At 42.2% G+C, this 16,356-nt stretch overlaps 1 protein-coding gene across 1 annotated transcript in view; it reads right to left on the reverse strand.

Moving 5' to 3' along the window:
- Positions 1-495: 495 nt before the first annotated feature.
- The window catches only part of ZC3H15 (zinc finger CCCH-type containing 15), a 158,524-nt gene continuing 142,663 nt past the window's right edge, over positions 496-16,356 (reverse strand). The window contains exons 9-10 of the mRNA XM_069225774.1: positions 4,483-4,612; positions 496-1,297 (exon numbers count right to left, since the gene is read on the reverse strand). Coding sequence (XP_069081875.1) covers positions 1,110-1,297; positions 4,483-4,612 — 318 coding nt within the window. The 3' untranslated portion in view covers positions 496-1,109. The remainder of the gene's footprint in view (positions 1,298-4,482; positions 4,613-16,356) is intronic.

Below are 16,356 nucleotides of genomic sequence, written 5' to 3' on the forward strand. Positions count from 1 at the left end.
CACCACTAACCTTTTTGGGTTCCGGAGCAGCGTGCAACTTGCCAATAAGCAATTTGACGCCTCGTCAGGGGTAGCAGGTGTTAAATCAATACAATTACAATTAGGAATAATCAAATGCTCGTTTTTATATTTTTCTTAATTACTAGGATGTATACTGAATAGTGTTAACTATCAATACAAATGTTGATAGCATTTTAAAGTCACATTTTGTGAAAATTACTACACTAATACATTGAGGTATCTGCATACTTGATTACAACTTAACTACACAAGCACCATTGCGCATTGGTGCCCAAGCCTTGAATTAAAATGTACCTTTTTTTTTTAAATAAACAAATCGGTCTAAAGCTGGGAAATAATTGAGACAAATCACGATACAAATGTGGTCTTCAAAAACTGTAGAAAATAAATCAAAATAACTAGTTGACTGTATTAAGGCAATATAACATTTCTGTGCCACAGAACAGACTAAAGATAACACGAGTACATCTGGTGTAGAATGGATAGTTTTTATTTACAACTCTTTGTTGGCAAAACGTGAAAGGGAGCTTTTTGTTTTTTTTAAATTGTTGAAGTTATATGGTGCTAAGAAAGACAAGCACCTTTATGATTAGCATTCCTTTGTTCAATAGTTCAAAATAGTCTAAATTAAAAGCACCCCAAAACAAATCAGGATGAACTGAAATACGCAGCAGTTCCATAAAATGTGATCTACTCTTAGGCAATCGCCGTCAATTCAATGCACTTTGTTCTGAAAGTGCAGTTTCTGTGTGACGGGTTTTTCAAGTGTCATTGATGTTGGTGCTTGGTAACACCTAGTGTTCATCTCTAACAGGCCAAGTTCCTATTTTTGATGACAGTGCTGTAAAATCCATACAATTGTCAAGATGTTTCTCAGTTTAAGGTATGAAAAATTCGGAAAACATATTGGATGCCAGCATGACAACATACAAGATCAAGAAATAATTAGAAGTCTGTTATATGTTGCTTTGAAAACCATAAATAACCATTTAGGATTTGAGATTTGTAGGCGGATAAAATTTCAATCTTAATTATTTTCTTTTTACTTGTGTAGGGCGACATTCTCCATTCACATGATTTGCTATAGATCAGCATTCCTCTAAATCAAGTGTGTTTAATTCTTCTTCTAGCTCATCCAAATCCTCGCCCGTGAAGAGGTTTTCATCAACAGGAACTGCATCAATTTCACCATTTTCTTGGTTTGTATCCCCATCTTCTGAATCACTTTGCTCCCCATTCTCCATCTCTCCTCCTGAAGCTTCATTTAGCTTATTTTCTGAAAAGAAAAAACAAATCAATGACTTGAGTGCAACTGACATTCCAAGCACAGCCATTAGATTAAAAAAAAGAAAATGAACAAGGAGAAATAGGAGAAAACCAATGATAGCTCCAGCTACTCTTCTGTATGAAAGTGACACTGTCATTGCTCTGCAGGTCCTCAGCAGAGCTCTGAAATTCACACTATTAGAAATGTCAAATGTTTCCTGGGTGAGTCCGGCAAAAGGCTACTTGGATTTGGTAAATTACTCTGGGTACCCTGAAGAAATTGGCTTTAAATTCATCTTACATAATTTTCATTTAGTCCAGCTAAATAGATTTTTCTATTACTGCTGTAACATGACAAAGTGGTCAATCTAAATACCCTTAAGATAGCGCACATGGCATGAAAGATACTTAACACTATTCAGTCTCTTCTCTCTTTACTTTGGTTTGCATTTCTAGTTACTGCATTTCCTATGACACCATCTATGTATCTGCAAACCCATGAATCATTTCTCCACTGCTCCACCACAAAAAAACAAGTTATAATTAAATATTCTAGTTCTTACAAACAGAGCTTCCTACTATCTTGTCCCAGTACATATTCTCCCTTTTCAAGATGTACCACACCCTTTTAGACTGCTGAGATTTCCAGACCGTACAAAGATGTAGATTACTATCCAATGCTTGTGAATTGCCATAAGTGGAGGTTTTCACAGCTTTGTTGTACAAACTATACAAAGTTGGATAAAACCAATACACAAGCTTTCTCTGTTTTGCTTTGAAACAAGATTATTAATAATGTTCAACTGCAAAAACTAGTTAATACACACATTCTGGGAAATCACTCATTTACCTAAGATGCATGAAAGAACGATTCTAACAGCCAAAGCATGGGCAGTAAATAAATGTTAACATTTCAGATTTGTTTCTGGAAACTCATGAAGGAAAGCTGTGCCCCCTCTGCCTCCTCAGCAACACACTATGTATCAGTTAATTTGATAACTTGAAACTGCTTGGCAACATAAAAAATGAAAACCCAATCCTCCTAAATCAAGAACAGTCAGAGAACTGGATCACTCTGCAGTTTTGAGGAGGCACTTTATTTTCAGGACTGTCCTTCTCCTCCGCACCAAAAACAGGATTTTGTTCACTGCTTCAGATGGAACCCCAATGATGCGGTTGAACCATTAGCTCTGCACATACACCCCAGATGCCAGTGTCAATCTTTGGAAACAAATGATCTCCAAAGCAGGTGAATGAAGGTAACTCTGCAATTTCTTCAATGGTCAGCAGATGTAGCATCACATAAATGTCCCAAAAACAGGTGCCATAACTCCTTGCTCATGCTAACAGCAACAATGCAGATAGTGGATCAAAGAGGGCAGCTGCTGTTTCTGTTATGACATACTGAACAGAATAGCTTTAGTACCATCTGAACCAAAATGGATCATGCCCTCAGCCTAATCTAGAGAGCCTTCCTGAAGCTGTTCATGTGAATACCCACAACTGTCTCCTGCCCATCACAAATTTCAGCAACTAAATGCTCTTCTTAATTAAATGTCTATAGCTGGAAGACCGATCTTCATTTTGAGATCTGAAGTTTTTCTTGAACTTTTCGTGCCAATCCTATCAAACATTTCAGGTAGCATTCCTGGTTCCTGGAGTTGACACAAAAAATAGGTCCTTAGTCTCAGAAGTCAATTGATTCTCTGTGTGCACACGCTCAAAATTGAAAGGGAGGTTGGGCATGTTGGTACTTCAGAGCTGTACCAGAGGCAAAAATATTTTAGGCAGTCATGCTTACAATCCATATACCTCTTACATGCATTGTGTCTTTGGTAGACATTTAATTTTGGCAACTGCTACAACTCTCAAATGCCAAAGGCCTTTTTCCTTACAAAGTAAATAAAAACAATGATAAGCCAAACAATTTACTGCTCCTCTACCACCTGCATACAGAAACTGAATAAGAACAATGTCGGACAAGGATTTAACATATGTGGTACAGTAATGTTGCATTCAGTCCGTGATACAGTGAAACATGATTCCATTTATAACGCTTTGGGAGTCTGACTTGCTGCTCGAATATCTTCAAAGACAAATCATTTGCAGAGTGAATAGTAATAGAAAATATATGTGATCTGCTTGCTCAACTAACATGCCACAAACACAGGCTATTATATATCTATATCAGATTAAAATGTGTGCCAAATTCTTCAGGTCTTATTCAAAAAGTTAACATGTATTCCATTAAACAGTTAAACCAGGGATTCCCAAGTTTGTAACTTTAATTTTTTAGTCTAGCGTTAGTACCAGACTGTGACTCAGGTGAAGTGAGCAGTGCTTAGAAGAATATTAAAATTCTGGATTTGCTCTTGCTGATTAATAGTATTCTAGTCATGGTGACAGAGCACTGTATTTGTACTAGACTTTATATCAGACCTAATGTTACACTTTGCTATGAGCACAGCATACTTTCTGTGACGGCTTTTTATAATCCTTATTGTGCAACTGATATGTTATCTGTGGTCTAATGACCTACAACTGCAAGTCTTTGCCAAAAATCCCTTTCATAGCTCCGAGGCTAAGAGCACGCAGGCTTCAAAGCACCCTATCTGGTCCACAGGGTGTTACACCAGCTGACTATTTCAAGAGCCTCCATGCAGAAACTGTTTCTCTAGAAGATGAGTTACAAGGAATATGGAAAGAACTATACATTCGGGTTAATCGACTTTGTACCACCCAGCTGCACATCTGCTCTGAAATAAGCTGCATGTAGTTCTGTGTGTAATCTTCTGCTAGCCCCTTTGGTCTAACAGACCTTTACTAACCCCTTTGACCAGACAAAGTGCTTCTTCACTCTTTTTCCACTCTACAGCTGCTCTGTATACATTTTGGTTCGCGTTTTGGAATTTCGTTCAACTACAAGGACTATAAAGTACTCAAAATTACTAATTTAATGAGTGCATCTGAACTACAAAAAACAACGCACGATATAGTTACTCAGCTTTAGTTCTTCAACTTCCTATGAATTATGTTCTAATGGGGAAGGGGTTTCCAATTCCTTCGGACAACTGAGCACCCTGATTCTACCCATTCATCAAGGACAGGCAACCTCAGGGACACTCACCTGTTTATTTTCCAAATATACAAATATATATTTATAAATATGTGTATAGTGAAAACAATTGAAATTACCGTCATTGCCAGTTGTTTGACCATATGTGGAGAACCTCTCCAGACTTGCCACTGTAATACCCATATCATCCACGTCCTTTGGTACAAATCTGCTTATATCAATGTCTCTGACGTCATCTGTACTTTCAACCTTCAAAATACAAAAGTAATTTTATACCAAATTTCAACAGCAACATCGCTACAATGAGTTTTGACAAAATATTAAACAGTATATACACACACACTATGTTAAAGAAAAAACAAAGATAGAAAAATCCAAAGATAACAGCAGGCTGTATTTACATCTTAAATTTCCAAATCAAATATCATGACTTCCAAATACAGGTCTCCTACTGACTAGCAGGAAAGCCTGCATTCAGTCGCGGAAACCTAGAAGCCATTACAGGTCAGAAAAGATTTATTTCCACACGAACACAGAAAATGATACAAAAAAAAAAAAAAAAAAAAAAAAAAAAAAGAGTAGTAATGCAGTTATTAGAGAGTGAATCCCTCTCTCACTAATGACTAATTTCTTACTGGGCAGTGGAGAAGGGGTTGTAGGTGAGAACACTAAATTAGAAATGCTAAACTTAAATAAGCACAGGAATAAAAGCTTTTGAATTGAATCACCAATAATGATAATGGCCCATAACCTAGAATACATACTTGGCCAATAGCATGGAGGGCAAATTAAGCACACAGTCTGTATCTATAATGAGGAATATCAAACCAAAATAGAAAAATTTTGCTTACCTGCAAGAAGATCGTAATCTTGTTGCAAAATGCATACCTTTGATTCTTCTCATTATCAGCTCAGGGTAACACTTATGTCTTCCAATTATAATCTTTCAAAAATCTATCCCATCTAAATATAGGACTCACGGGTAGCTATAAGTGGTTGTATCTGGAAATGGAACTGTTAAGACTCAGCACTGTTTATGACAGGTCCCTGGCCAGAGGCTGATTTTTGCCAAAGCGACACTGGAAGTTTGCGCTTCTACCGAGATCAGATGGTGTGAAAACATTTTTGAGATCCCTGGTAAATAAGCTGTTACCAGGCTTTGTTTGTTACAGTGATATCCTTTGCTTCTGGTGTTATGGGGTTTAACCCAAAGCTGAACGCTAAATACATTCCTTTAAGTATTGACTCTCTGTAGCAAAGTCCAGCAATCCAGGGATCAAGTATCAATGAAGCATTTAATAACAATCAACACAACCAATGAATCAAACAAGACCCAGACTAAGGAACTCTGGAAGCCGGGGTTGTACCAGGGGCGCCTTTTCCATGTGTTCTTCACAGATTTTTCACACTTTTTTAGACAGTTTCTACTGGTATTACGACGCTGTAACAGTGCTACTCAGTGCCACAGTGCAAATGCTCTAGCTCTAAAAATGGAACTGTCGCAGTGGACTTTGTCCAATTGGACTATTTAATATTCCTGTAAGGCCAAGGTAAATGGCACAAATTGTACCAGTGGCAAGGAAGTAAAATGACATGGGGGTTGCCGTCTGTATTCACACCACCCACGTGTGTAAAAACATATGGCTGCGACAAACACCATTTTCCACTGGCATGCTGCAATTTAAAAAAAAACGCAGTGGCAGATGTAAAGGAGAACATCATTTGCAATGTAGGGCAACGTGATTTATATATCAATAATATAAGTAAATCAATCACTCCGAAAACATGTTCGGTCAGCCCACAAGGCTGGGAGCTTAATATATATTAAAGCGGCACACTACATATTTGAAACAGCATGCTCGGACAGTGACTAAATGTCCAAAGCCTTTTTTCACTGTCTAGGTTCAGCTAGATTATTGATGAACAGGCATTTATATACCTGAAGTATTTATTTCACGTATTAGTTTGGGAAAATGCTAGCAGGTGATGCAAAGATATTTTCCACTTAGTGTTAATTTCATGTTGAAAGTAGATTTTGATAACTTTAGTGGAAAGTAATTTTATAAAATGTACTTTCGGAGACAAAACGGTCTTACATCCAGTTTTGCACCTTATCTCCCTCCCAAAGCCCAATATACATTCTTGGATGAAAGTAACAACAATACTCTCCAGAGGACAACTGCTTGCCTCTGGGCCCAGATAGACAGATGTGTTGTCAATAACTGGTTGCGTATCAGGGATTTGTCGCGAGGGACGGGGACTGGCACAGTTGGCAGAAAAAAAAAAAGGACACTACCTCTTTCACCAGATAATGCCAAATGGGGCTGGCCTGATCCTATCCCATTCGTTCCCAGTGCAAGTCCTAGGTTCTCTGGCTCCAGGTCTACCAGGGGGTAAAAACCGGCTTAGACCAGACAGACAGAGGATGGAGTAGGAGTGGTTTAGGCAGAAACCCTCTTATAGATAAACAAGGTTAGCCATTTTGGGTTTAGGTTTTCTGGGAATTTTACAGTAAAGTGAAAAAGTACTGTAAGAAGAAGTGGGCATAGAATGAGAAGGTAGACAGGATTGGGTGGGAATACATTTCCAGTCACTGGCTACTGCATAGGTTAAGACTGGTACCTCACCACCATCTTATAACACATTCTTCTACCTAGGAAGATACATCTGAAGAAAGAGGTCCTGCAGGAAGAAAGAAGGCTCACAGACATTCTACTGCCATCCCGGGAGTTGAACCCCCAATGGTTAGTGGTTTATCTGATGCAGTGACAAACAGCGATTTGAAGCGCCAATGTACATTTTCAAACAATTTCTTCTATCTCCGCTGTTGGAACAATTATGGAAAACATTACACCACTAGAGGAGCTAGGACTGGTTGCCCAGACCACGGCTTGGACGGGGCTACTGTTGATTTTCCAGATAACACTTTGCCGTGACCCTTGGATGGTTCCAAGTTTGTATTTAACTCCGAGCTGATGCCAGTTGGTAACAATAGTGCACCAGCCCTGTAGAAGTGGACTTCTTGGCTTTCCTCCCACATTTGCTAAACGGGTTTGAAGAGCACCAGGCACATACGACCCCTGCAGTCCATAGTTCAAAGGATGTGGCAATATATGATGTGCCTACCGCCTCTAATATTTTTAAATCTTTAAGTACTTTGGATAAGACGGATTCAATCTTCCAATTTGAACTCAGGCAACCTTCTGGAAATAGTATTGCTGGATGCAGTTCCATCTAATTCATTGGATCTCTTGGGCTGGAACATAGCTAGTTTGGCAGGTAAAAGATTATGGAAGTTGGTGTATTTTCCTGTAAAGAAATGCAATGTTATTTGCCTTTAAGAGGCCTGGGAAGATCGTACTAGTTTCTTTTTATATGTTTTTTTCCCCTCAGTCCCTGCAACTCCTAACTTTGGGAGGGTGGCCCACTCATTTTAGTTGGTATTCATTTAAATTGTAAAATAGAGATGGTGGAAACAAGCTCAACTAACTTGGTTGTGATTTTTATTATCTCCCAAATTGTGCAGATTGTTAATTAACTTTTTAAACACTGATTGTTCGTAACTTATTAATGATCATGTCTGCTTTCCAAAAGGCGTTTTGGAGAGATACATTTTTGACAACGTTTATACTCCAATATTGCTAATAGGTGATTTTTGACTGCATTATTTATTGAACCATATTTTAATCATGCGCCACAGGGCGAAATTATGAACGTTTATTATTCATATTTTAACTTTTCATTTCTAAATAAATCGGAGGTTGGGTCTACCCCAGATATTCCAACCTTTACTGGTAGAGGTTATTCCATAGTGATTGACTATTTTTGCTTCACCCACTTTGATTCAATTAACAAAAAATTACGAGATTTTATAGGATATTCAAAGTGACCATAATCCTTAAATGGTCTCACTCAAGTAGGGTTTAAAGTCAACTTCTATTATTTATTCTTTTAGTTGGGTGGAAACCACTCACGACCAAGGTCGTAGCCTCAAATGGGCTAAGGTTTTGCCATACGTTTCTTATTCTGATTTATTCTATTACTGTTTTATTAATTTAAACATTCGTTTAATGGTAGTCATGCTGATGGATTTATTACCAATTCATTCAAGTTAATCTATGATAAAGTACAGTTCATTCTGACTAGTACGAGGAAATCTACATAAATTATGCTTTGTAGATTATAAAATCACTTGTTTTCTAGGCCCATAATGACTCAATTGAGGCCTTAAAAAAGAACCCAAGCGACAGATCCAGAGTAATCTCCGGTCGTGTTGGGTGGGTGGGTGAGTGTGCGTCCGTCAACAATTTAAACAAGAAGTTGGGTCTTCGTTAAGTTCACATACACTACCTGATACTCGGGCTATGCACTTTGCAGCTACCTTTCTGAAACTGAGACCTGTGATCACCTTTCGTCCACTGGTGAGTCAAGTATTTCTTTCCTGTGGGAGTAGGTTACGGATGGTATTAACAGGTTGCCAAGGAATAAAGCTGTGGGCCCCTATGGGGTTCCTCTGGACCGGTTTCCACTTTGGCCTCCTGTACTTACCATATACATTAACACTGCAGTTAGGTATGGCTCCCTTTCTTCCTGGTCAAAATCTGTGATTGTGCCAGTGTTTAAAACAGGAAGTAAAGAATAAGGAATGGTTTCTTACCTGTAACTCCAGTTCTCTCGTAGGGGTATTTCCACGATAGTCATAAGCACTGAATAGTTCCGCGCGCCTGCGGGGACCCCGGAGCACTGTTGTGTAGTATATTCTTAAGTGCAATCATCAGCTCCTTGACAAAAAAGGTCTGTGAAAAACACTTAAGAATAACAATGTGCAGCCTATGTGAACAGCTACACAGGCCAAATTGTTAGAAGAAAAAACAGTTGTAGTGTAAATTCACGTTTAAACCTCTATTTATTCTATAAATACATTCTCATATTTTATTTACACCTCTCATGAGAATAAAACAATGTAGGGCAGTGTAGCCCATAGGCTGCCATTATACAGAATGAAAATAGAGCTGTGCCTTTAAGTAAAGTCTTCCTGTTTCCCATCATGCACAGCAAAAGGCAGTTGCCTCAGTTCTTTTTTGGAGGCTATTAACCTGACATGAAGAAAAACAAAACATTTGTTGGAGTACCAACCTCCATAATATTCATGTTCTATGTCAACTCCACCGGGGAGGAGGGAGGGTTGCTTATGACTATCATGGAAATACCCCTACGAGAGAACTGGAGTTACAGGTAAGAAACCATTCCTTCTCTCGTAGGGGATTTCCATGTATAGTCATAAGCACTGAATAGAGTAGCAAGCCCATCCCCATAACCGCGGTGGAGTAGATATAAGAATACTGAGAAAAACATGAATCATGCAAACAAATTCTTGAGCAAAGCCTGTCCAACCTGAGCATCTGCCCTAGCGTCTGTATCAAGGCAGTAATGCTTAGTAAAGGTATGGACCGACCTCCAAGTGGCAGCCTTGCATATTTCTGCCAAAGGGACATTTCTCATCAAGGCTACAGTAGCTGCTTTCCCTCTAGTAGAGTGGGCTTTTGGCCTACCACCAAGGGATTTGTTTGCTAACTGATAACATAACATTATACATGAAACAATCCACCTGGATAACGATTGTTTAGATGTGCCCAAACCTGTTCTGATTGGGCCATAGTTAATAAAAAGCTGTTGTGATTTTCGAAAGCTTTTTGTCCTGTCCAAGTAAAATTTCAAGACTCTCTTTACATCCAGAGAGTGCAGAGTTCTCTCAGCAGGAGTAGCTGGATTCTGAAAGAAAGTCGGTAATGAAATTGTTTGGTTCACATGGAAGTCGGAGACTACCTTAGGTAAAAATTTTGGATGAGTTCTCATTACCACTTTCGCAGAATGAAAAACCGTGTAGGGTTCCTGAGCGCAAAGGGCCTGGATTTCGCTGACCCTACGCGCTGAAGTGATTACCACCAGAAAAGCAGCTTTCCATGTGAGATGCTGCAGCGATGCCTTATGTATCGGCTCGAATGGCGGCAGCATCAGACGTGATAAGACAACGTTCAGTTCCCATGGAGGAGAAGGCTTTCTAATGGGAGGAAAAACCTTCTTTAAACCTTCTAGGAAATCCTTAATAATCGGAATCCGAAAAAAGGAAGTTTGTGAAGGACTCTTTCTGTATGCCGTTATGGCCGCCAAGTGAACTTTTATTGACGACAGTTGTAAGCCCGATTTTGCCAAACTTAACAAGTATGGCAGGATAGATTGTTCTCCACAGGAAACCGGGTCAATGTTGTTGTGTAAACACCAAATGCAGAATCTCTTCCACTTGCTTGCATAGGCTGATCGTGTGGAAGGGCGCTTTGCTTCCTTCAGAATTTCCATACAGTCCTGAGGTAGGTTCAAGTGTCCATATTGGACTAGCTCAGGAGCCATGCTGCCAAACTCAACGATGAGGGGTTGGGATGAGATATCTGCCCTCTGAACTTCGTGAGAAGGTCCGGACGATATGGTAGCCTGATGTGTGGTTTGAGTGACCGGTGAAGAAGGTCTGGGAACCACCACTGGCGTGGCCACTCCGGAGCAATTAGGATCATTTTGGTCTGAGCATTGGACAGCTTCTGGAGGACTGCCGGAATCAGGGGAAGCGGTGGAAAGGCGTAAAGAAATGCTCCTGACCAGCTTATCCACAGGGCATTCCCCAGTGTCCCTGGATGGTAATATCTGGAGGCGAAGTTTTGGCATTTTTTGTTTTCTGGGGTTGCGAATAGGTCTGTAGAGGGGGTACCCCAGAGTGCGAAAATGGAATGAACGACGTCGTCGTGTAGTACCCATTCGTGGTTCTCGTTCATTACCCGACTGAGGGCATCCGCTTGAACATTCTGGATGCCGGGCAGGTGAGTTGCCACTAGCGACAGGTTCCTGGCTAGAAGCCAATGCCAGATTGTCTGAGCCTCTCTGGATAAAATTCTGGACCTGGTGCCTCCTTGTTTGTTCACGTAGTACATAGTGGCCACGTTGTCTGTCTGAAGAAGGAGAGTTTCCGTTCTCAGAGAGGGAAGGAAGGCTTTGAGCGCAAGGTGGACTGCGCGAAGTTCCAGCAGGTTGATGTGATAGAGACTCTCTCTCTGTGACCACTCGCCTTGGACTCGAAGATGTTCCATGTGCGCCCCCCATCCGAGCAGTGACGCATCTGTTACGATGGTTTGAGATGGAGGCCGTTGTTGGAACGGAATCCCCACCAAGAGATTGCTGGGTAAACACCACCACTTGAGGGATTGTAGGGTGTGAGGAGAAAGAAGGACTTTGTTCTCCCAATCGTCCCTCAGTTGACACCACTGATCCTCTAGATTTTCCTGCAATGGTCTCATATGGAGGCGAGCATTGGGAACCAGATGGATACAAGACGCCATCGAGCCCAGTAGAGAAGCTATTATTCTTGCAGTGGCTTGAGGTCTTTCCTGCAGTTGTTTGCACTTTTGGAGAATCGATAACCGTCGTTCCTCCGAAGGAAACACCTTTCCTAGCCTGGTATCTACAATGGCCCCTAAGTAATGCAACCTCTGAACAGGTGTTGCTGTAGATTTCAGAAGATTGACTTGAAGACCAAGTTTTTGCAGCAGTTGTAGAGTCCATTCGAAATGTTGCTGTGCCTCGAGACAACTGGAGGCCTTTATGAGCCAATCGTCTAGATAGGGGTAGACGAATATTCGCTGTTTCCTCAAGTGGGCGGCTACTACCGCCATGCATTTGGAAAAAGTTCTTGGCGCTGATTTTAGGCCGAAAGGTAGAACTGCAAATTGGTAATGGCGTTTTCCGACGGTGAACCTTAGGAATTTTCGATGTTTCTTGGTTACTGGGATATGAAAGTAAGCGTCGCAAAGATCTATCGCACATAGCCAGTCGCCCTGACGTAGATGTGGGTAAATTTGGTGTAAAGCTAACATCCTGAATTTTTCTTCGCAAATCCATTTGTTTGCTGTCCTCAGATCTAAGATGGGACGAAACTCTTGTTTGTCTTTTTTCGGTACAAGGAAATATCTCGAATAAATCCCCTTCCCTTGTTGGCTGATGGGAACGGGTTCTATGGCTCTTTTTTGCAATAGGATATTGACCTCTAACTGTAGAGCTTCGAGATGGTGGTTGGCTGTTTTGGGTGGAACAGATGGTGGAGAACTGGTGAATCTGAGAGCGTAACCATGTCTTACAATATTCAATACCCAGGCGTCTGTTGTGATGCGTTGCCACTCGTCCAGATGATTTGAGATACTTCCTACCGGAGTGGATAACGGAGGAGGGGGAAGCAAAGATTCAGGTCTTAGACGTGGGAGCCTGTCGAGGTGTCTGGGTCTGAGGTGTTGAACGACCCCTTGTCGACCTTCTGGAGAAGCCCCTCTGATGCTGTTGCTGCTGCTGTTGCTGAGGGCGTGAAGACGTCCAATGTGGAGTCTGATACCTGTGGGTGAACAGTCTTCTTTGATATGGGCGGAATCCTTTTCGCTGTTCTTTAGGTCGCTCCATGCCTACCGCTTTCAGGGTATCCAGCTCCGACTTCATTCTGGCCATCTCGTCATCGGCATGAGAGCCGAACAAAGTGGAGCCTGAGAAAGGCAGGTTCTGTATCCTCTGCTGTGCTTCGGGTTTAAGCGATGTAAGCCGCAGCCATGCATGTTTCCTGAGCGCTATACCATGAGCATAGTTATGTGCGGATAGTGTTGAAGAATCCGCCGCAGCACTTATAATCTGGTTAGAAACCATAGCTCCCTCGCTCACGACCTCTAGGAAATCTTCCCTTTTGTCCCTAGGGAGATGCTAAGCGAACTGCAGTATAGAGTCCCAGAGGGATCGATCATATCTCCCTAATAAAGCAGTGGCACTGGCTGCTTTCATGGTGATGGATGCCGTCGAGCATACTTTTCTTCCTGCAGCATCGATCTTTCTGCTCTCTTTGTCTGGAGGAGCAGAGGAAGACGGTGACTTCGAATGCGATTTCTTCGCTGCCACTATAACTACCGAGTCTGGTACTGGGTCCGACCACAAGAATAGAGGATCTTGCTCTGGTGGACGGTACTTTTTAATGAGTCTGGAAGGAGCAGACTTTGTTGTAGCCGGCGTGAGAAAAATGTCCATTGCTGGCTCAATAAGACCCGGAACCAGTGGAAGTAAAGGTCGTGAAGATGTCCTTTGATGCAAGGTCTCAAAGATCACTGATGTCGATGGGGCCGGAGCTGCTAGCGGGATATTCAGCTTGGTTGCCCCTCTCACTAAGACCTCCTGAAATGTGTTGACATCATCTATGGGAGACACTCTTGGGGACGGTGAGTCCGATAAGGTTGGAGAGTAGTCCCGTGTGGACGATGAAGAATGTCCATGATGTGACTCCTGACGACGGTGCCTAGAGGTAGATGTACGCCTCGAGGAATAACCAGAACGCCCTGCAGATCGCGTTGGAGTCCTCGGAACAGGCTCTGGAGGAGGCGCCGGAAGAGGAGCCATAGGTGTTACCGGCGTCTGTGGTAACTGCGACTGCCTTTGCGAGAGCTGTGGCGATGCTGGAAGTAGGATAAGCGAGGCCGAGGATTCCGAGGTTGTATAAACCCTTCTAGGCCTCTTAGATGGTCTTCTCGACGTCGAAGCACTCCTCGACGTCGAACTGCGGTGACGGCGAGTGCCTCTAGACGTCGACTCGTCTCGCCGCTGAGAACCTCTCGACGACGAACCTCGACGTCGGTGCCGTGATGGTGAACGCCTCCGACGGCGAACACTCTCTCTCGACGGCGATCTCCCTCGCCGTGTCGACGGCGAGCCCGACTCGGATCTCCTTGGCGTGGACTGTGTTCGCCGTGTCGACGGCGACCCAGATCCTCTCGACGTCGGGTGTCTTCGCCGCCTCGACGGCGAAATAGCTGTCGACGGCGAACGATGTCTTTTTCTCGCCGGCGAAGCACTCCTCGACGGCGAACATGTTGGCGCCGTTCCCTGCTTCGACGTCGACGCTCTCGACGTCGTCGGAGATCTATGTCGTTTTTCAGCAGGTCTGGAAGGAGTCATGGAGGAAACAGGTTGAGCCCTGGTAGAAGTCTCACCTTCTCCTCGCTCTGTAGTGGAATGGCCACTTTTTCTCCTGTCCTCTCTCGCCTGAAGTCGGGTCTTCTCTCTATCACAAAGGGTTCTTCTAGAGAAGGTTTTACAAATGTCACACGACTCCGGTTTGTGGCTGGATGGAAGACAAATTATACAGACCCTATGTGGATCTGTTTTAGCCTTCTTTCTTCCACAAGAAGGACATTTATCAAAAAGTGAAGGCATTTCTAACTAGAAAAACCTCAAAATTCTGTCAGAATTTAACAGAAATCAGTAGAAAATGATCACTCAAAGGTAAAAACGTCGAGTGAAAATGAAATTCAGAAGATATTTCAATGAATTTCTGTCACAAAAGCTTTGTGAGGTAGAGCTCAATGCTTCAGGGTCCTGTCAGCAGGAGCCGGAAAAAAGAACTGAGGCAACTGCCTTTTGCTGTGCATGATGGGAAACAGGAAGACTTTACTTTCTTAAAGGCACAGCTCTATTTTCATTCTGTATAATGGCAGCCTATGGGCTACACTGCCCTACATTGTTTTATTCTCATGAGAGGTGTAAATAAAATATGAGAATGTATTTATTTATGTATTTATAGAATAAATAGAGGTTTAAACGTGAATTTACACTACAACTGTTTTTTCTTCTAACAATTTGGCCTGTGTAGCTGTTCACATGGGCTGCACATTGTTATTCTTAAGTGTTTTTCACAGACCTTTTTTGTCAAGGAGCTGATGATTGCACTTAAGAATATACTACACAACAGTGCTCCGGGGTCCCCGCAGGCGCGCAGAACTATTCAGTGCTTATGACTATACATGGAAATCCCCTACGAGAGAAGCGGATTGCTTTAACCTATTTCATTAATAGATTCTGTTGTTAAAATTACAGGGCGGATAGTTTTGAGCAGGTTGATGACAAAAGCCAAAGATTATCATATTATTCAGATGTTCAATATGGTTTTAGACTTGATCTAGGGACTGTTCACCAATGTTTAACCTTGCACTTAATAATTAACAAATATACAGTGACCACAAGCAGAGATCCGGACACTTGATCTTTTTGGATCTTAGTTCAGTGTTTGATATGGTTAAATGGTCTCCTGGTTACAGCTGCCTCAGTGTTTTTTTTACAGATAAAACTTCTACTGGAGCAGGGTTCACTCGGACTTAGGTCACAGATCCAACGGACTTGGGAGCATCTGATGGAGGTCAGGACTGTGTCCTAGCAGGCACTGCCTCGTCCAGCAGTGGGCATGCGTTCCTTGGCAGTTGGGCTCTCATGAGCACAGGCTTCCTTCAACAATTATATCCCTGGGCTGAACAGGGGGCTAGCCAAATAGTCCTTGGAGTCACTTCAATCCTGGCACTAGTGGAGCTCTTATACACAGAGAGGTACAGCAGGGACAGTCCTCTTTCCTGGTCCCTCGGGGGCAGCAGGTGTGCAGTCAAGTCTTTGGTACTGCCGCTCTTTGCGTTAGCCAGATAGCAGCAGAGCAGTCCTGTCTTCTTTCCAGTCTAGTCGAGATCTTAGCACTATGTGCCAGGGATCACTTTTTTCAACTCAAAATCTGTTTATTTCAGTTTTGGATGCATTAAGAACAATTGTGATCAATCAAAAACAAAACACAAGTCTATGACCGATTTTGTATAAGAAGCTCACACATCTGGAGTGCAGCACGAGACATGGGGACTAGAAAAAGATCAAAAGCATAAAATCAAAGCGATCTAGCTATGTCTTGTAAGACAAGGCTTAGGAAGGCACATGGAAGTCTCATCAAACATCAAGCTTATTAGCACAGTATATCAAAACCTAGTGTCCCCATTTGGGGCACCTGGGGACAGCAACATTTAAGTGTAGGTGTTGTTGACCCATAGGCCCGTGGTAGGCAGGATATGTGTAAGCAAACGTGACCATTTTCTCAGTATTCTGAAGCTCCATGG

Source organism: Pleurodeles waltl, chromosome 3_1 (genome assembly GCF_031143425.1).
Source record: "Pleurodeles waltl isolate 20211129_DDA chromosome 3_1, aPleWal1.hap1.20221129, whole genome shotgun sequence".
NCBI lineage: Eukaryota > Metazoa > Chordata > Amphibia > Caudata > Salamandridae > Pleurodeles > Pleurodeles waltl.